The sequence below is a fragment of the Amblyomma americanum genome, chromosome 4 (genome assembly GCF_052857255.1).
Source record: "Amblyomma americanum isolate KBUSLIRL-KWMA chromosome 4, ASM5285725v1, whole genome shotgun sequence".
Taxonomy (NCBI): Eukaryota; Metazoa; Arthropoda; class Arachnida; order Ixodida; family Ixodidae; genus Amblyomma; species Amblyomma americanum.
Genome location: NC_135500.1, coordinates 182,667,765 through 182,688,863, shown reverse-complemented (window position 1 = coordinate 182,688,863; position 21,099 = coordinate 182,667,765). Strand labels below are relative to the sequence as shown.

Sequence of the window (21,099 nt, the reverse complement as noted above, 5' to 3'; positions counted from 1 at the left end):
ACTGCATTTCACGCTCTAATCAGCAAGCTTTGTGTTGTGTTTTTGCATCAACACTTCGGAAATACTCGCACTCCTGTTGGTCCATGGTCTTGCTAGTAGCACGGCGGTCGTTTGCTTCTGTTGTTGCTATGATGCTTTCAGTAGAGGTGTGCGTTCAGTAGAGGCTAGATAATGATTCAGTCCTGTGAACACTCGCCTAATTAAAGTACCATGTAAATGTCTTTCACCTGTATATCCACAGCGCAGCATTCGATGAATAAACGTTCTTTACTTCGCGCGTTTGATATCACGTCGCTGCAATCATTGCAGCAAATGTACCAACTCTGTAATTCAAAAACAGTGTGCAACTGGTTATGTCAGTTACGACGTGAGGTTGCAGCTTTTGCCTGTGCTCAAGCCAGTTTTCAATTGCAGGTGTGATGCAGATCCTGCAGCACTTGCAAAGTATGTCATTGCCCTGGTGAAAAAGGATAAAAATGAGAAAGAGCTCAAAGACATCTGTTTGGATCAACTGGATGTCTTTCTCCAAAAAGGCAAGACTATTTCCATTACAGCAAGCAACTCTAATTATTTGCAAAGTACAGACATGAGCAGGCTCTTCTAGAGCACTCAAGTTGTGGCAGGCGGAGCAAAATATGCAAAACTGTAATGCAAGCAGCGGTTTTCACAGGCAATCCTTGTGTTCAAGTGCTTCTGCACAGCTACATGAATAATAACAGCAAAAGTGCAGTGCCAGCAATTAAAGACCTGCGGCATATTATCACATTATTTATTTGCACAGCACACTGCTTCAGCGGTCTAGACAAGCATGCTCACCTCTGTACTAACTTATGGTGTCAGTTTTACCATGTACCTATGTTGGTTTAAGGGAAACACTTGTGTCTCATGATTAGTTTTTGCTCTCTGTAACCTTCTTAGCACTTTGGTTTTTAATAAAACCATAAGCGCTGCCCTGCGTTGTGTGGTCCATCATGAAACTCGCAGCAAAGTGACACTCGTTTATTTATTTTTATGTTGAGTGATAAAAAGAAAAGTGTTGTGTTCATCGTGTTCATCTTAATACAAGCTAATGCATATGTTTATTCCTGGGAAATATTTGCACTAGTGTAAAGTTTGGCTTATTGATATACATTCATTCTTGAAACAGTGCAAAGGATGAGACAAGAGAAAAATGGATGCCTCAAGCTTTTCTAGTTTCTGTCATTGTCTTGTCCTGTCTTTCGCGCACTTCAAGAATGAGTGATATTTTCCACACCAAGCCATTTATACATAGAGGGTACCAGGGACTGCACAGGCTGTATCAAAACAGCTTTTGCCTCGACCCCCTCTACTTATTGTTAACAGACTGAAATAATTTTAGTGAAAATTAGAGTTAACGTCGTCATATATACTCTGTTCCTTCTGTTCTGCAGTGAATTATTGTGATGGTTTGTGTTGTCCTTTGGACTGCGTACACCTTCCAACTGTTCTGTGCACGGGCATTTGCATTCTACCTTTTGCTAAAGCGTGCATGGTTATTGTAATATTGTTTCTCATCTCTATATGCAACTACTTTGCTGAGCACACGCAGCATTGGCACTTTACCTAGTGATCATGACATCGTCCACTGTGTGCATGTATGTGCTTGAAATGTTATATTAAATGTGTATCGGAGGATGAGGCATAATTTTATGTTTTTTAGGAAATACTCTTAGCCCCAGCCTAGGCCCATGCAGAGAGGGCATGCAAATAAATCTGAAGTAATACCCCTGCCACACCGCAAATTTAATGTCATCACATCGCATAACATTAGTTCAAAAATTGGCGGTGGTTTAGCTCTGGTTAAACCTGGAGTGACGCAATAGCTACAGCTGGCCGAGTGGCACTTGGTCAAGTGACTAACCACGTGACAGCCACAGGGCGGGGCGCCACCACGCAGAAGGCTCGAAATGCTGCCGTAATGTAGCTGTTGCTACAAAAGACATTTGTTTGCTGCCACATGAGAAAATACAATACAAGTAGCAGTGTAATAAAAAGAAAACTGCCACACTCGCTACCAACCAACCAAGTGGTCAGGCGGCCCTAAGTTTGTTTATATGCTGCATGCTGCTCCATGTGCTTGTGCAGCAGCAGTGTCGACTGTGACATTGAAATGTGTCGGTATCATTTGTCGCAGCAGCTGTTCATAAACAGAAGGGCAGCAATAACTTTACGCTCGTAAATCAACATTATGTGATATGCCGTCCATCACATAGTCCTCCAGATGCCTACCTCTCGAGTGCTGGCTTGACTTTGGCTTTGCTTGTGATGACTGGTCGTGTTCAATAAGTTGGTGCAGATATGCTTATAACGTGCTTGCAAGGCATTCAAAAGTGCAGAAATGATTTTTATGTTGCTTTTGCTCAACTTACGCAAACATTTAAGCAAATATTTTATTTGTGCCACTTTTTGTTCATTGCAGTAGCCATTTGCAAATGTCATTAGTTCTGGCAGTGTATCAGCATGTGAAAAAAAAGGGCATTAGATTAAACTAATATCATTCAATGAAAATGGTATTAAATTTCCTGTGTGGCAGAAGTATAAAAGACACTGCTTGAAAAAAAGAAAAAAAAAACAATTGTCATCACGTCAGTTTCAAATGTGCACTGATTATTTCTAATCAGGAAGCCTGCACTAGGCAATGCAGCAAGCTGTTAGCGAGTCTGTTTTCATGGAGAGTGTTGCTTTTGGTTCAGTTTAGTTCTGGTGGCCATTAGTTTTTGTCTATAGAAAAGTGTCAGTATGCACTCATACTACATATTTATAAGGTGTGGTCTTTTGCTTGAGCTTACATTTGGTTACTCGGTGCTTAACACAGGTGCACACTCAATTCCGGAAATGAAACTGCACAAATAATGATCAAAACATGTATGCATTTTAGCTTAGTGTGCTTGTGATTTGCGGTCTACTTTGTTGTAAATGGCTTTCTTCAGGTCTAGGTAAGAAGGCTTTTTGGCTTTCCTTCGTTGTCAATTGTGGCAAGGCAAAGTTTACCGTAAGCAGTGTGAATGCTTGGTCACTGTGAGTGTGCCTTTGCAACTTGTGACACTATTTGTGCAGAAACAAAGCCCTTTGTGGACATGCTGTTTGAGACGCTAGCGAACAAGGCATACCTACATGCGAAGCCATACGTGCCAGGCGGCAGCGTTCCACCACCTCTGCCCACAGTGGCCAACCCCGCCCCAGCCCATGCCTCGACCGTGCTGGCTCAGTCTAGTGTTGCCTCGTCCACCCCTGCCCCTGTGCTGCTGGCTGTGCCATCGCACAAGGAGGGTGCAGGGGGCCTTGGTGCTGCTGGGCTGGCCCCTGCCACACCCCGGGTCGCTGCTGAGGCCTCTTCCCTGCCTACGTCCGCCACGGTCATCCTGGGGGGCAGCAAGCCAGCAGCCACCGGCGCCACCGCAGCCGCAATACCTGTGGCAGCGGCGGCTGTCGTGCCCGTCCGCAAGGACGAGGTGAGCACAACATGTTCATTTTTCAGTGATACATGGGAAACATTTAGAACAACTAATGAGGTTCTCTTGCAGCTGTGAAGTTTTAAAAAAAGGGGGTGCTGGTTGCAGTGCATTGAAGTGAGGGGTGCACTGAGCATCTGCTCGTTGACCTTGAGGATGCGGTTGTCCCTTTGGTGCTTCAGCCCCAACACATAACTTACTGTCACAAGCACACCGCCTTCTGTCAGAAGGAGCAGGCAATGCCTATATGTTCTCTGACCTGTCTGTAACTACCGTCCCTAGGACACAGTGGCCCATGAAGACTTTGTCACATATGTGATGTCCTTGCAGAATTTTCAACATGCCGGACACATGTCAGAGACTAGGCAGCACTGCTTTTGGGAATTTGCTGTTTTAGACATAAATGCGTGTGCATGTATTGAACCGTTACGCTTCTTAAACCATATTTACTTGCACAATGAACGCACTTTCTTTCCCAAAAAATCTCAGAAAATTTTGGGACCTGTTCATTACATGCGGTAAAATATTCAGCGAGAATACTCGGCGAACTTGGCAGAGCACCAAGATGTTTTGTGCTCTAAGCCAAGGATTAAACATTCGCATTACACACTCGTAGCCGTCCTGTGTGTTTTTTTAACCTCGCATAAAAAGCACGCACCTGACCTTCAGGGCTGGTGTTCAGCATGTTCAGGTGTTTATGAGCAAAATTTGTCTGAAAGTTTGATAAAAAATAAAATATTTTGAAGTGATAACTCTGAAAACGGACCAGTGTGGCTAAATCCGTGAGGGAGCGTTGCCTACAGCGTTGGGAACCAGGCTGTATCGTTGTCGCAATTGCTGGAGGGAGGAGCTTGCTTGGCCGCCGCCCCACAAAATGTAGTTTTGGCCAGCCGTGAATTGGGAAAAATGTCTAAGCGCAAGGCGGTATCTCTGAACCCCCCTCCCAACTTTGAAGCGAGAAGCTTCTCTAGGCTTGTCAACACCGCGCTTCGCGTGAGCCACAGTCGAGCATTTCGCGGTACACACGAGAGGCCAGTTGTGCACATGCACCGTTACCATGGTACATGGGAGAGGAAAGTTGTGCGCATGCGCCGTTACCATAGCGACCAGGGAGGAGGAGTGGGTGTGCCAGTGTGACGCTCTTTCTTCTGGAGTCCCTCCTTGATCCCTTTCCTTATGGCAGGGTTCAGGTGTCCACAGGTTCAGGTGTCCACAGATATGCGAGACAGATACTGCCATTTCCTTTCCCCAAAAACCAATTTAAACCAATTTAACCACAGCAGGCATCCCATGGATCACAACTGCGTGTTACTTTACTGATCATCGGGCAGTGTTTACCTCTGTCAAAACAATCGAATAGATAAACAATGTGTCTCACTGAATACTTCTTCAATGCTTAACATTTTAGTCACAACAAACTCGACAACATGCGTAACCAGCGGAGAACTACAGCTCTCGTTACGTATATCCTGGCATAGCTGAGCTAAGCCACTGCCTTATTTTTTTGCCGGTCCAGATATAACGATAACTGGTGTCTGTTATAACGATCGGATTTTCTCAATATCATTTTAAGTGGATTGCATAGTATGATCCATCATTACAAACCAATGAACTGTGCAGTTTTGCAGCAAAGGTGCAAACCACTTATGCTCAAAACAGAAAGGTATAGCGGGAATTGTGAGCCATACAGAGATTTTGTGGTGGTGACTTGAAATCAGGAAGTGAGGTAGCCATCATGACTTCCTTCACTTGGGCATATCTGGCATCGCAATGCCTGGCTGTATATGTACCTGGCTGTTTTCTGACAAATCGTGCAGATTGTTTTCCGACACGGCCTAGATTGGCGTTTCTGACATTGCAGTGGACTCATCATAATTCAAACTCATATAATTCATATTATTTGTTAATTAAACAAATTTCAAAATTTTGGTTGGCTGGTTGTATTTTCAGTACATTTTAAAGCCGCTCAGTTCGTGCCACGGCTTCTCTTAAATTCACCTAATTCAAACTTTTTGTCTTGCTCCAGCGCTCCCGGTGCATGAAAGAGCGCTGGCTGAGGTTATGGATACGTCAGGTTTTGGGGCGATGCAGGAGCAGTAGATTCAGGCTCTCCTTCCAGTTAACTCCGTCACGGTCCGAAGAGCGGCCATGTCAAGTCCTTGTCGGCACTTGGAGTGATTGAAGGCTCCCTATTGCTGCATAGTTTTGTTTTGTGCACTTCGCTACCAACCCACGGCGATAGCAGTTATCTGCCACACATCAAGTGAGCAAAGCCCAACTGCGCGGCGTTTCGGACCGATTGGCGCGTCACTGGTCGTGGCTCTTTTTAGAAGGTGTCTTCCAGTTCAGCCACAGATGCGCATTTTGCTTGTTTCCTTTTTTTTTTTTTTGGTTCATCTTGTGTGCCAAAAATGTGCTCTTGTTTGTGTGGTGAAGCCATCCTTAGATGGCCGTTGCCGCTTGTGAGGTGGCTCCATTACTACTGCGCCACTCCTGTGAAGGAGGCCATAGAAGGCCGTGCTATTTTGTAGTAGTTTTTCTTGGATATTCCTGACAGTTGACATCTAGTACAGCATGATGGAATCTCGAAAAATCATCACTGCTGTGCAGATTTCACTTATAAGCAGATGATCATTGCCCGTTTTTTCATCTGTTAAATTTGCTGTGGTACGAATTGGTCTTTAAAGTTTTTGTGTAGTCATTCGATGGTTTGGCTTTTGAAAATTCGGATCTTTTTTCTAGCCCCTTGAGGTCCCAGTTAATGTGGTTTTACTTTATTAGAAACCAGTCTTATAACTTAGAGGAACAAAGGGAAGGGACAACCAAGCGTGAACACTCATATGCTATTTATTACACTTGCAATTCATACACAGAGCGGGCCAGCTAGCAACAAAACATCAACGAGGCATTCGAAGGTAGGGGGGGGGGGGGGGGGACATGACATTGGTTGGAATGATTTTATTTCTGTCGATGACGACAACGCCGACACCGCAGAACCGTGCATGGACGAGGGCTTCGTTTCTGAAGTGCGGGACGAGAGTGACGCGGAGTAATCAGGTGAGGATAAAACTTCAGAACCAGCACCCATAAGCGCGCCTGTAGCAATAGGCTACATAGAGAGCCTCTGAAAACTTGTCTATGCCAAGGGCCTCGGCGAAGAGCACACTTCTGCATTAAATAAACTTGAAACCTCCCTCCTCGGATCTGCGCTGCAAAAACAACAGACATTCATCACGGACTTTTTTTGCAAAGAAAAAATTTAGTGTTTTGACAAGCAACTGTTTTTAAAGCTGTGATCCACTTACTACGAACTTCAGGATATAACGAACGGACTCCGCGTAACGCTCATGTTCGTTATAAGCGGGCTCGACTGTATATACAAGAAAGAAATCGGGCCACCCTTCAGGCTTCCACATTCACTTGCTTCTGGCTTGCTGTTCTCCGTGGACGGCTCGGTCTCGCTCTTCTTGTGTGGACCTCGTAGGTTCACCTCCAAAGGTGTATCGATGAAGAGCTTATCAAAAGCATAGCATGCACGGCAATTTTCTCATGCTGCTATTACGCTCATCTCGCTGTCAAGAAAGCATCTTAGCCATTTCTAGCAACTCTCGAATTCGGTCAGTCCTAGCGCCAAATAGCAGGCCAAATCCGGGCGGGCATTCCATGAACCGAATTGACTGTCGTCCCTCGTCCCAAGAGCTTGCCACACGTTGGGCTGCCATTGTGGAAATATGGGGGGATTAAGGGGAAGGGACGACAAAGTGTTAGCACTCTTATGCTATTTATTACACTTGCTTAATGCACATAGCGGGCCAGCTAACTACAAAACATCAACGAGGCATTCCTCGGGAATAGAAGGGTACGCAAGAAGGACTTCCGACTTACCGGCTGGGGCAGGGGCGCGACTTCGGAAGTATCGGCAGCGAACATTTGTATGCGCCGACAATTGCGGCCGGGTCTTCCCGTGTGTGCCGCATTCATGGGGCAAAGCCATCCCTAAGCATTTGCTGGGGAAGGTGACGATGCTGCGCTCGCGTCGCTGCCTGGAACCAGAAGTCCAGCGCCAAGGCACTACGGTTCTCCGTGCACCTGCCGCGGAAGGTGATGAGAGCGTGCAGCTGCCACCGCTCGAGACGCTGGCCAAATCCCGAAGAGACCCTCTCTGGTTCTGCAGAATTCCGCGTAACCTACCAGGTGGTGCTCCCGTCGCTGTTTCCGCTTCCCTCATGATGGAGACTTTCCTGCTCGCCCAGCCGGTGCTGTACTGACGCAAGATGGCGAAGGTGGGCCGCGTCGAAATGGAAGGGGGAAACAGGTTCTCCACAATACAAAAACGAAGGTTCCAAAATATTATTTGTGGTCTTATATATAGACATAAAGCAAACCATATTTAGTCCTGAATCGTATTAAAGTGCACTTCTGAATACTCGAGCAAAAATGTCTGGTTCCTTGAATTTTGATTGGTTTGGTTTATGAGTGTTTAATGTCCCGAGCAACTCGGGCTATGAGGGACGCCGTAGTGAACGGCTCCGGAAATTCAACCACCTGGGTTTTTTTAACATGCATTGACATTGCACAGTACACGGGCCTCTAGCATTTCGCCTCCATCAAAATTCGACCGCCACGGCCAGGATTGAACCCACGTCTTTTGGGTCAGCAGCCGAGCTCCATAACCACTGAGCTCCATAACCACTGAGCCACTGCGGTGGCTCTAGATTTTTTTTTTTTTATTAATGAGCAATTACTGTAGTTCTGTGGTTTTCGTCCTCACCTTATTACTCTCACTTTACTAGTTAATGCTGCATTTGTATAGTTTCTCTACTTTTACAGCACATGACATGATAATAATCTATTCTAAATGTCACCTTTATCCAGATCCACTCTATTATACTTGCATGTGGGCACTAAAATATACGAAGCAATCGCCTTTCTTTTGTTTGAAATCATGCTGCAATTGCACTTCTTGCTGACTGTTACTTCATGAGGTTTGTGCTTCTTGGATCAGTGCCATTGTCTAGCTCCACAGCCAAGTTAGCTCAGGCTTACCAGCACATTCTGTTGCAGGCATTTCCCCTGGAAGAGGACAAGGAACAGGCGAGGAGCAGCCACCGGAAGTCGAAGAGCAGGTCACGCAGCCCTGTCGGTGGCAGGAGCCGGAACCGGAGTCGGTCAGTACACATTGTACAGCATTTCAGTGGCTACATAGCAGGAGCGAGCCACTTGGGAGCATTTGGGGCACGATTTCAAAATCTCTTGTCTCATCGGTACAGTCGCATTGATGATGATGAAAATGTCGTCGTGGCCATATCCTTTGCAGATAGACGGTGGTCACCAAATCGGACAGTGTCCGGCTGTAGTGTAAACAGGAAGAAGGAAAAGAGGTCAACACTGCAAGCAGCTGCATGTTTGGTACTGCAGCATCCCTTTTAGTACCTGCGCACCAAAGTCACCCAGCGTCTAGGTCCTAGCACCTAGCCAACAAGGATGGATGGATGGATGCGGCTGAACCCTTTAAATCGGGCGATGGCTCAAGCCACCTAGTCATGACTTATGAAATTTTACTCTTCTCTTGATTTTAGCCACCAATCAGATAACCTTCACTTGGTTACTTCTGCCCGCTCAAAATCTACTTTCCTTTCACTGTCCTCAAACCCCAATGCCTTGGATAAATCAGCCCCGCTGCTTTCCACTGTAGGGTGAAGCCCTTTACAGAAAAGTATCAAGTGTTCATCCGTTTCCTCCTCCTCCCCGCACGCAGCGCACAACGTGTCTATCTCGTGGTACCTGACTCTGTATGTCTTACTCCGCAAAACTCCCGTCCTGGCCTCAAACAACAAAGAGCTTCCCCTACAATTATCATAGATATTCTCTTTGGCAATTTCCTGCTTAAAAATCCTGTATGTTCCCAGTGCTTAACAAGGTGGTAGTTTAGCAGTGTCACCTAGTGGCAAATAGAAAATTTCTGCGAAGGAGAGCGGACTTAAAGGCACTTTTTTCATCGGTTCTGTGGTACAATGGACTAACGTTGTGTTTTTGAACCTGACTGATGGCAGTTCGAATCCCCCTGTTGGGTATAATTTTTCTTTTCTTTCATATCTTGAGTTAAACCCGGCTGACTTCGATGAGCTAGGCTCGTCGTAAGACTACTGTCATTTCTGGCTCATGAGGAGTCCAGCTTCTCGCGTGTGGCGAATAGGGCTTGTCCATATTTTTTGGTTTGCTGATGGATACCAACACGGGTACCAAATGACTATTTTGGTACCATTTTGGTACCATTTATAAAAAATGTGTGTATGTTCAGGTTAACAGCACGCAAATCATTTACCATCTTGCCTGTGTACGTGCTACCTTTAGGTTGCATACCGCCTTTAGGTAGCAAGCTACCCCGCCATTCACTTCGAAATGGTGGCAACCTGTGCTTTTTTAGTATGGATGTCATGAGTTTGAAGTGACTGCCGGGAAGATTTTTAAATGCAATTTTCTTGCCAATAAACGTGTTGTTTGCTGCCAGAAAAAAGTCATCATAACCAGAAAGGGCCAGAGAATCAATTTTTACTGAGAACAATAATTGGATGGGGCTGTCCTTAGTTGTCCCCTTAATGAGCATTTACTGTAGCTCGGGTGCCTCTTGCAAATACAGCTGAATTTTGTGACAATTCACAAATGGCCTTGTGCAGAGAGGACGAACGCCGGTCCGGAAGGCGCTTCTCGGATGAGCGACGACGGCGCACCACAGAAAGGAGGCGGCACGAACCTGGCAGCCGGCATCGGGGAGAGACGACTCGCAACCGTTGGGCGGGTGACGATAGAGCAACTCGTTCCACGGGCACAAGGGACAGATCCCACAGTGGCCGTCGATCTCGCTCACCATCGCAGTCCCGTTCGCGGTCTCCACGATCGCGAAATCGATCCAGAGGTAGGAGTTGCTTTGGTTTTGTCTCTTTTCGTAGTTGTTACACTATATTTTTTCACAAATAGGGAGATTAATATTTAGTCATTCATACACCATTCATTACAATTCCTTAATGAGTCAATAATACACAGTTTAAGAAAGCAGAGGAAATTGCTGGCATGTGGCAAAAGGAGCTTCGTTGCTTTTCTGAAGGCAGCCTTAAAGTAAAAACCCGCGTATAATACGAACCCGAATATAATACAAGGTGAAGTTTTAGAGATGCGAAATGGAAAAAAAAGGCTTTACCTGCATATAATACAAGTGACGAAAGAGAGAAGGCATTTACAGTCGAGTCCACTTATAACGATGTTCAAGTGCCACGAAAATTCCATTGTTATAACCGATAATTGTTATAAACGGGTTACATGAAAAAAAGCATAACAACTGCAAAGAGGGGTCACGGACGGCAAGTGACATGCGAGCTCCGCCGAGGCATCATTGTGGTGGCACCGAAAGGGGCATTGTAAAAAATACGAGAAGGTTGTTGCGGCTGCCTCTCAGCTTGAAAAATCCCTTAGTGCCCGAAAAAAAACAAACAAAGAAAACATGAAAACTTAAAAGCATTTAAATAGGGCAAAATAGCTTGCACTTCTCACTTCTTTGCTGAAACAAACCCGTAATCAGTGAGTTTCAACTGCTTCGCGGCAATCTTGCTGACATCGTTCTGGAGGGTATCCAAATGTTGGACATGTCCGAGTGAAAGGTTTTTTGCAAAAATGAAATCCTGCAGGGACTCGATCATTCTTGAGGCCTCCTGATGAGAGACAACTTGTACAGGCTCCGGTTCATCTTCGTCATTGCTGCTGCCATCGCCTTCCGCGCCGGTGACTGCTGCAACGATCGCCTCGTCAGTCAATTCTTCGTTTGTGGTGACTGCATCGTCGGCGTGCAAGAATTCTTCAAGCCCTTCCGCGTCGCCGTCATCACCGCGCACCGTAGACCAAAGTTCTGTAATCGCTTCATCGGCAGGAGCTTCGCGACACTCCGCATCACTGATATCTCCGGCGAAGCCCGCTTTTCGGAAGCAATTCATGACGGTGGAGGAGCTGACTTCTGCCCATGCTCCAAAAATGAATTGAACAGCCATCAGGAGCGAAATCTTAAAGTCTGGAGCGGGTCGGCATTCACACGCAGCAATGTCCAGGTTAAGAGCAAGCCTGCTCAACACACGCCGGCGATACAATGCCTTGAAGCACGCAATCACGCCTGCGTCCATGGGCTGCAAGCCTGCAGTCATGTTTGGCGGCAGGAAGAAAATTTTCACATGCGACAGCTTCTGGGCACTCTGGTGTGCAGTACAGTTATCAAGGACCAACACCACCTTCCTGCCTTCATGCTGCATTCGCTGATCGAACTCGCACAGCCACTCGCGGAAAAGTTCACGCGTCATCCACGCTTTCTTATTATGACAATAACGAACTGGAATCTTCGCAGCACCACGGAAACAGCGGGGATTCCTAGATTTTCCAATTGCGAAGGCGGGGCACTTGTCGCTGCCATCCATATTCGCACAGAGGAAAACGGTCGCCCGCAATTCGCTCTGCTTGCCGCCCTTACAGGGATCTCCTTTGAGTGCATGCGTTTTCGACGGAAGCATTTGGAAGAATAGCCCGGTCTCGTCACCATTGTACAAGTCCCGGTCTGCATATGCTTCGCGGATGTACGGCAGTGTCTCTTCCAACCACTTCCGTCTAGCGTCGACATCGAGTGACCCTGCCTCGCCCACGACTGACTTGTAGACGATTCCGTGCCTCTCCTTAAAGCGCTGAATCCAGCCACCACCAGGCTGGAAATCAGTGTTTTGAAGGAGATACGCAATGTGCTTCGCCTTCTCCGCTAAAATCGGGCCACTAATTGGCAAGTTCATAGCACCTGCGCTAAGGAACCACTGATACAGTGCCTCCTCCACGTCTTTGTAGGCACCATGCCGAATCCTCTTCTGGCCGTCCTCCATAGCATGGCATTCGTTTTCAGTCATCTTGAGCGCGTTGCGGATAATGGTTGAAACCGTCGGCTGTGACAGGCCGTACTTGCGTACTAAGATGCACAGTTTTTCACCACCTCGGTGCTCCCCCTCAAAATGTTCCACTTCGTTTCCAAAGATATTGACGCTCGCTTTCTCTTTTGCGGCAGTTGATCCGGTAGAGCCACGCTGGCCGCGCTTCCAGAAGGAGAGTCGTCCATTGTTGAACTCTGGGGAGGAATCTGATGGGCTTGCAGAACCAGCAGGACCGAGGCCGGTGACGGCAGATGATAAAAACCACGTTGGCAACGCACATGCTTTGACGCTGTACGCTGCCCTCTGAACGTGCAGCTCGTGAAGCTGGAGCCAAAGGAAGTGGGAAAGATGGGGCAGTCCACGCTGAAATGCCGTGACGCGTTTTCAACGGGCGGCGCACCCTCAGAATGGACTGCTCCCCGCGCGAATACAAAAGCAACAAAAGGAAGTGCCTCCCTACCCTCTCCACCTCTGCTCAGAGGAAAGTGCCCGTCTTTTCTCCTCCTCCGAGTCATACAAGCTTCTCCGGCTCACCCCATGCGCCTCGTCTCGTATGCGTCGTCATGTGATCTTTTCGCAGCCGCTGTGGCCGCTGTGCAGGTGGCTCCGCATACGCGCGTGCGTTTTTTGCGCCGTAAGCGTAGTTTGGCTGGCATGGTAGCTGCGTTTGCGAGTTTTTTTCTTTGAGGGTTGTCTCCGAATGGCTACATTTAATTGTTATAACCGACAATCTAGTATGATAGCATTGTTATAAGCGGTTTATTTTACCATACAACACATTGCAAAGGTGACGGTGCCGCATCTGTCCATTGCTATATCCGATATACTGTTAAAAGTGGTATTGTTATAAGTGGGTTTGACTGTATTCAAATCGCATCCCACACTTCACTTCAATCACTTTAATCTTCAGCAGCGCTGTCTTCGGACATTTCTTTTTCCGACAAATCATCCCAAATGTACTCATCTTCCGTGCCTTCGAGGGCAGTCGAGATGCTGCACTTCTTAAAAGAACAATGCACAAGATCTTCTGGGATGGCCATTCACGTGTCCACGATCCATTTGCACAGCGTGGCTGGAGAAGCCCGTTTCAGCCTGCCGGTTGGCGTCACTGCAGGCTCACCTGAGCGCATCGACTCTGCTTAGCACCGCTTGACTGCGTCCTTGAAGGGTTTGTTTGCACAAACATCAAGGGGCTGTAGTTGTGACATCATCCCACCCGGAATCACTGAGTTCAGTGCCACAGTCGCGTAGCAGCCTCTTCACTGAGTTGGCCAAATGGCAACGATACATATCCAGCACAAGGATGGACGACAGAGACAACAGTGCACCAGGTCGCATACACCACACGGACTTTACCCAGTCCAAGACTAGATCCTCATTCATCCACCCTTTCTCATGACATCTCACAATAACATTCTTCGGCAGCTCCTCACCTTTCAGCATTGTTTTCCTCTTGAAGATCATGGAAGGGGGAATCTTGCAGCCATCTGCCTTGTGTGATAACATGACTGTAACTCGCATCTTCTCGTTGCCAGTGGACCGGGCTCTAACTTCTTTAGACCCCGTCTTGTGCATGGTGAGGGGCGATGGCATGCCCAGGTAAACCGGCGTCTGATCGGCATTACAGTTGAATCCCGCTACAACAAAATCGACGGGACGCGCGAGAAATTTCGTTGTCGAGCAATTAACCGAAAAGGCAAGGCAATAACTCCAGCAAAACATAGTTTTATTGCCAAAAATCTGTGAGCTTAGCCTGCTTAGGTTTCACTACCAGCAGCGGCGTCACGCAACTCTCGCACTCTGTTAAACAGCGACATCGCAACGTCGTCATCGTGTGTGCCAAGGAATTTTCTAATAACGTCGAAGGCATCCAGTACCTGCGATGAGGCTGCTGGGGCAGGTAAATCTTGAGCGGAGTCGTCTTCATGATCGGATGGCTCTTCCGGCTTGCGAACACTTTTGATGATGTCTTCGTCGCTTCGTTCCTCGTGGACAATCACGTCCGCGTCAGCGTCGAGGAAATCATCCAGCGCTATGTCAGCAGGGACGTTTGCAGCTTCCTGGAGCGACTTCCAAGTAATGTCAGTCCCTGGAGTCTATGACGATGGTACACTTTACACGGCTGCTGTCGTGCTGGTCGCCTTGCTGTCGACAAACCTGGTGTGCTTGAAGCAGTTGCGGATCACGCTGCACTGTGTTGCTCTCCATGCCGCAGCCATCATTTCTAAAGCCATGAAAAGATCGACTTTCGTCTCCCTACCAGTGTCGGTGTTCAGGAGAATCCGCTGGATCATCCTCTCCCGGTAGGAAGTCTTCATGCTCCGGATGATGCCTTGGTCCAGGGTTGAATGACTGAGGTACAGTTCGGCGGGAAGAGCTTCAGCTCCACACTTGACAGCTTGACGTCGTCAATGCGGTGCGCTGAAAAATTGTCCAAGAGCAAACAAACCGTTCGATTTTGTCTGCTCATGTCGCAGTCAAGTGCCACCACCCAGTCAGCAAAAATGGCACGGGTCATCCACGACCGGCTGTTTGCCACGTACTTGACAGGTAGGCTCCTCTCCCCTTGAAGCAGCGTGGTTTTGCAATTTTGCCAATAACTAACGGGGGGCGTTTGTCAGACCCATCCACATTTGTGCACAGCAGCACAGTCACTCGTTTCTTGCTATGTTTGCCTCCGTGGCAACGCTGCCCTTTAAAATCAAGCGTCTTCGCTCGCAGCATCTCATAGAAGAGGCCCGTCTCGTCTGCGTTTTAAATATCAGACGGAGCGTAACTGCTCATTATGTCAGTCATGTTGTCCGCCGCCCATGCTGATGTGCCATCAACGTCCGCAGATGCCGATTCACCGCACAAAACCTTGCCGACGATGTTATGCCTTTCTTTAAAGCGATTCAGCCATCCTATGCTTGCCTTAATGTTGTTCAACCTTAGCAAACAAGCATAATTTAGGGCCCTCTGCTGTACAATTTTACCGCTCGGGATCATGTTTGTTGCTCACGTATCGACGAACCAAGCATAGACAGCCTTGTCGAGCTCTTCATACGTTGGTTGCGTCGATGCGAAAAGCTGCGGCAATAATTGCCTTCTTCCCACTTTTCGCTTCGGCGAAAACTTTCGCTTCTTTGTTGGCGGCGACATGGCAGAGGCGATTGACGAGATCAGACTGCAGTGAGAGATCGACGATCAACACACACCGACACACGAGAAAATGGCAGCAAGGGCTGCGGAGAAGGCGGGGAGGGGAGGCTGGTGACTGGATTTGGATTCGTCTTTGGCCCTTGTACGGCCGGTGGCCATCGCACGGCTCCAACAAATCCTCTCGCTGCTTCCCTATGACGAATAAACAACTCCCAACCAAATTTTTTTATAAAGAATACATGAAAATGTAATAGACATACATTCTGTGCATTATTTAGCTGCTCCAAGCCGCTGCTTTAGCAAGGAATAATCTCGTACAGCACCGAACTTTTGAAGAAAGGCGGGCCACTGACCGGTGAAGGCTCGCAAAAAATTCGTAGAAGCGAATGCGTGCTCACAAAATAATTTGTTTTCGAGGGAATTTTAATACATTAACTCCTATGGGGATTTCGCGGGGAATGAACAGTACTTCGTTGTGGCGAAAATTTCGTTGAAGTGGCATTCGTTGTGCCGGGATTCAACTGTACCTATTTGGCCCAACAAAAAGGTATTTGACTTGCGCAAAGAAATAACGTGGTGCTGAAAACTCACAAGCAGCTCTATGAACGGTTCAGGCAGCTTCTGTGCAATCGAGGTCCGCCAGCGTAGTGAAAAGCCAGTATGGCACATGTAGCGATAGATCCAGTGCTTGCTCGCTTTGAAGGTAAAGCGCGGTATCCCTTTTTCTTTTGCAAGCTTTCTAGCTTTTGCCTGCATAAGCTCCATGCTAACAGCTAGATGCGCGGCTCGCTGTTACCACACGAACTCCGTCAGGCCAAGTTCAATTTCTGGGAATGCACCATTCTTTGGGCCACGAAAGCTTCGTCGCGTTCCCCTGCACGCGAAAAGGGCTTTTTTTCTGTTGTCGCCATCCACGAATGCTTCCCTCGACGACACCAAACTGCCTCCCGGCTGCACTGTTGCCGATGTTCTCCGCAGCTAAAATCACTTTTCGCTTGAAAGCAGCCGAGTACTGTTTTCGAGATCCTGGCATCTTGCTCCCAAAAAAACATCCACTTCACGAAGTATGGCTTACATGCGAGCACTTGCGTTGTCAACAGGCGCATGGCACACCACGATCCCCCAGCACACCCAGCGGGTCGACAAAGAAATGACGTCATTTGTCGAGAGTAACGAAGCCAAGCCGTAGCCATGCGCCAATAGCAAAGCCAAGCCATAGCCATGCCGCAATAACGAAACCAAAACTTTGAGCAACTTCTAAAATTTTTGTTCGGATCCGCGAATAGTACGAGGCGGAAATTTAGGACGCTAATTATGGGGGAAAACCTTGTATTATACGCGGGTTTTTATGGTAATTTCTTTTTGCCAATCACTCATTGATGACGCCACTCTTGTGAATGCTGTCGTTTTTCTCATTGCTGCAAAGTCCAGCAATACTGTATTTACTCGCATAATTTGCACACCCCTAATTTATTAACTGGGTTTATAATTTAAGAAATTACTCTCAAAGTTTGAGCTTCCTGCTGCGCAAGCACACCAGCATGAACATGGGTGCACAGGGCAGATTTAGGAAGATCGGCGTGGCCATGTCGCTGCGTGCGGCCGCGAAAGGTGAGTGATGTTGAAAAAAGTCAGTAATTCGTTTGTAAATTGGCTCTGGTAAAGATAAGTCAATTGTACAGCAGCAGTTGCTTTCCTGTACCAGTGTGGCTGTGAGGGCAAACTTCCAGAAACCTCCGGAACATGCATTGCACCAGAATCCGAAGCTACTGAACCGTTGTCTGTGCTGTTTGCCACTACTCAGCTGGGCCGCATGCGAAGGTGCCGTTTTATCGCCTTGTATCTTTACTTCCCTCTGACTGCTGGCTTTGCGATAGTATCATTCTGCTTTTGTTCTTTAAGCTGCCTACTTCGACTTACATTTGGAGTCAACTTTATTTTGACCACGGGTTACACGGTCAACTTATATGCGGCAATATACTGTGTACATTGTGCATTATAACTTTTGTAGAGTTTTTTAGGGCGTATTCTCAAAATATCTGCATAATTTATGCACTTGCTTAATTTTAGGGAATAAAGTGCGCAAATTACGCTAGTAAATACGATAGGTTCATTGTTCCTTCATTTTTGGTCATTGCCCTATTAGTGCCATGCATTTCTGGGATTTCCTGATTTGAAAAAAAAAAAAAAATGGGTTTTCATGTTGTATTCCTGTAGAAAATTTCTCATGTGGGGTTGAGGGGGGAGGGTCTTAAATCCCCCACTGATGCTCCACATCTGAAATAATAACGGGTGCTTTTTCACGCTTCCTTAGTTGCTGTTTTCATTGCAGTTTTTGCATGCGTCACGTGACCTGAACATTCCAAATGCATCACTGTCATCTTTCAGTTCACAAAACTGAAACAGCTAAAGAAATTCAGCTATAAACTAGTGGTTTTAGGCAAAAACCACGTGGTGAACCATATATTTTAATATCTGACACATCATTTGAAAGAAGAAAACATGCAGCTTAATTTAGGTGTGTGTGGTCCTTTAGGTGCTGCTTCTGTGCTGTAAATCGCTGACACATTCCAACTCCACCGATCCTCCTTTCCTGATCGCGGCACGTGGTGTGAGTGCAAACTTCTCATAGGCTGTGTTTGCCTGCCCAGATGGAGGCCAGCGCTCTGAGGGACGTGCGTCAGGTACACACGGATCAGCGACCGGTTCCTCCACATCGGAGTCTCGTGCTCCTGATGCAGCACACGGAGACACCGACTACCGGCCCGGCCAGCCAGCATCAGCCGCGTCAACAGGAGTCAGCTCTGATGCTGGGCAGGGTTCAACCACCTTCCACAACAAGGCGTCCAAGCGATGTCGAGATTATGATGGTTGGTAAGCGCCCAGGCAGGGTGCTGTGATTGCTGAATTTTTGTAAAATATAAAGATCATTTAATGCGGTAGCCATTAGGTTGTCTCACAAAAAAGTGGTCTGGTCAGTAGACATGCGAAAGCATTTGTTTAGCCTGTTTGGCTCATGGTTTTGCTTTGCTGGGTCGCCAGCACATCTGGCAACAATATTAGACTCAGGTTATAAGTTCTGATCAAGGTGAAGCTGATCTGATATGTTTGCGCCGCAGATGAAAGTTGATGAAGATATTGATGTGCAGTGCACATCGCGAGAGTGTGTTGCAGTTTAACACGAGGCGCGATCGGCTGTGGTTGTAGCATTCTGCTCTCGTGTAGTGGCCAGCGAAGCTGATCTGTTAATGCCGCTAAGGGTTTGAAACCCAGTCGTGGCAATATTTATCTTATTTCTGCACCCGCTAGGTCAGGGACGCCACAAGATTCTTTGTTGGTTGGATTTGACCCCGTGAAGCAGTGCTTTCACACTAAAGGTAGTTTCCAGCTTCACTGTCACAAAATTCCCTGATTAGTCTTAAGAGGTCACATGACCTTTGGGCTTCATCAACCTGCATACCGGATTGTGAGCAAACTGCCCACTGTTGCCAAATTCAATGCAGTTGCCACCTACCCACCGTGGCACTGCGCATAAGCTTCACAGGAGCTCAGGAAGAGCCACCTGTTTCTCACAAGCTCCACCGGTGGCTGTGTTTGAAAGAGCCACTTGCCGGGGCAGTGGCACAACACTTAACCGTTGCACCACTGCGCGAGTAGTGGTATGAGGACTCCCCGCAATCTGTTAATGCGATTGAGAACATCAACACCATGCGACCACCTGGTCATTCATAGGGCACCGCCAAGCTTGCAAATTTTGAGGACTCCCAAAATTTCAAAGGACCCCAAAAATTTTGCAAGTTGGCCCACCCCATGAAATGGATTACAAATAGGGGTGTGCGAGTATTGAAATTTTCGGATACGAATCGAATACGAGTATGAAGAAAAACTGGCTTCGAATATTGAATATCTGGTCAGCACAAAAAATGAATTCAGAAAAGATAAACAAGCAAACATTGTTGCTCATATTTTTTTCAAAACAGTGTATGGTCTTTGCAACTGAAATAAACAAAACTAGACTGCCTGAGCACCGTATAAAAAAAAAACACGAGGTGCGCAGAAATGTGTGCTACTTAAGGGGGGATGAGGGTCTTGACAACTTTTTTTTATTTCTTAACATATCTTCCTGAAAATTGGCATGCAGATATATCCTTGAATGCTAATCCCAAATATATATGCAGATTTTATATATCTCATCTAGAAATGAAGATATGGCAAAATAATTTATGCAACTTAGGTCTTTTCTTACGGGCCATTATGGTGATTTCTTAATTAAAAAAACTAGTTTTAAAGTAATGCTGTCATTTTTAAGGGCCCATTGCACATCCTAAAGCTAATGAAATTTTTAAAAAGTCATCACATACAGTTAAAACTCGATTTAACGAAGTTGAGGGGAGCCGTGAATTATTTCGTTAAATCGAGAACTTCGTTAAATTGAATGAGGCATTTCTTGGGCACATAATTCAGTACATTCGATTACAGTAAAACCTCGTTAAAACGTACCCGCTTAAACAGTACTTTCGTTTTAAAAGTAGTAAAGTCATGTCCCCGACTGAGCACCCATTGAACATAATGCATTTTGCATCCGCATAAACCGTACCAGCTTATCGCGGTCGTATCGGTTAGCACGTACCATTTTCACTTTTCGTCGCACTCGCGCGTGACGAATTCACACCGGTAGCACCGACCCAAAGGACGGTTCGGCTAGCGGCGCAACAATCTTCCCTAAGTACCGCCGACGGGACGGCAAGCCACACAGCTAATGACAAATTGGCGCCAAAGTTGGTAATCATACAACTAGCGCAATCTTTGGGGGTCCGTATGTTCATCGTCATGACCCCCCGCGCTACTTTCGAGTGGGTAGCGCCAACACCACGACCGGCGCCGCTAGCGCGTATGAAAAGAAACAACAAAAATTCTTACTCGACAAGAAAGGCCCGAGGGGACTACAAATTTATTTTCCGCTAAAGAAGTCGGTGATCTTTGCCTGCGTGCGCTTTGTGAGCAACGGCCGCACCGATTTCTCGTAGGTCTGAAGTGCGTCCAGCGCGTCTTCCGTCCCCTCGTGTGCGCCGGCAAAATGTCGCAGCAGATCGAGAGCATCCATCACCTGACCTGGTGTCGGCACGGGAGCTTCAGCACCTGCAGGGTCGTCGGCAGCGTCTTCAGCCGTCACTCCCTCCACGCTTCCTACAAGCCGCAACATATCGGCATCAGTCAAAACTTCCGTTGTGACTGCGTTTGCGTCGGCGTTCACGTAGTCTGAGAAACTTATGCCTGTGGGCACTTCATCCACTGAGCGAAGGTGTTCCCAAACATCTTCATCCTCGTGCACGGCGCTCGCGCAGTCCGGACCAGCTTCGGCAGTTTCAGGGCCTAGTGTACCGAAACCGGCAGTCCTGAAGCAGTTGACAATTATCGACGGCCTCAATGCTCTCCAAGCCGCCGCCACCATCTCAACCGCCATAAAAATATCTATTTTCGTCTCTCGCTTCAGCTCCAGGTTGAGGAGAACTCTGTCGACGACTCGACGCTTG

The 21,099-nt window shown here is 47.2% G+C and overlaps 1 protein-coding gene across 1 annotated transcript in view; it reads left to right on the top strand.

The window, feature by feature from the left end:
• Positions 1–21,099, top strand: part of swm (Zinc finger protein swm) — a 77,545-nt gene that overhangs the window by 840 nt on the left and 55,606 nt on the right. Inside the window, 5 exon segments of the mRNA XM_077662546.1 lie at positions 415–533; positions 3,079–3,473; positions 8,538–8,641; positions 10,151–10,389; positions 18,217–18,435. Coding sequence (XP_077518672.1) covers positions 415–533; positions 3,079–3,473; positions 8,538–8,641; positions 10,151–10,389; positions 18,217–18,435 — 1,076 coding nt within the window.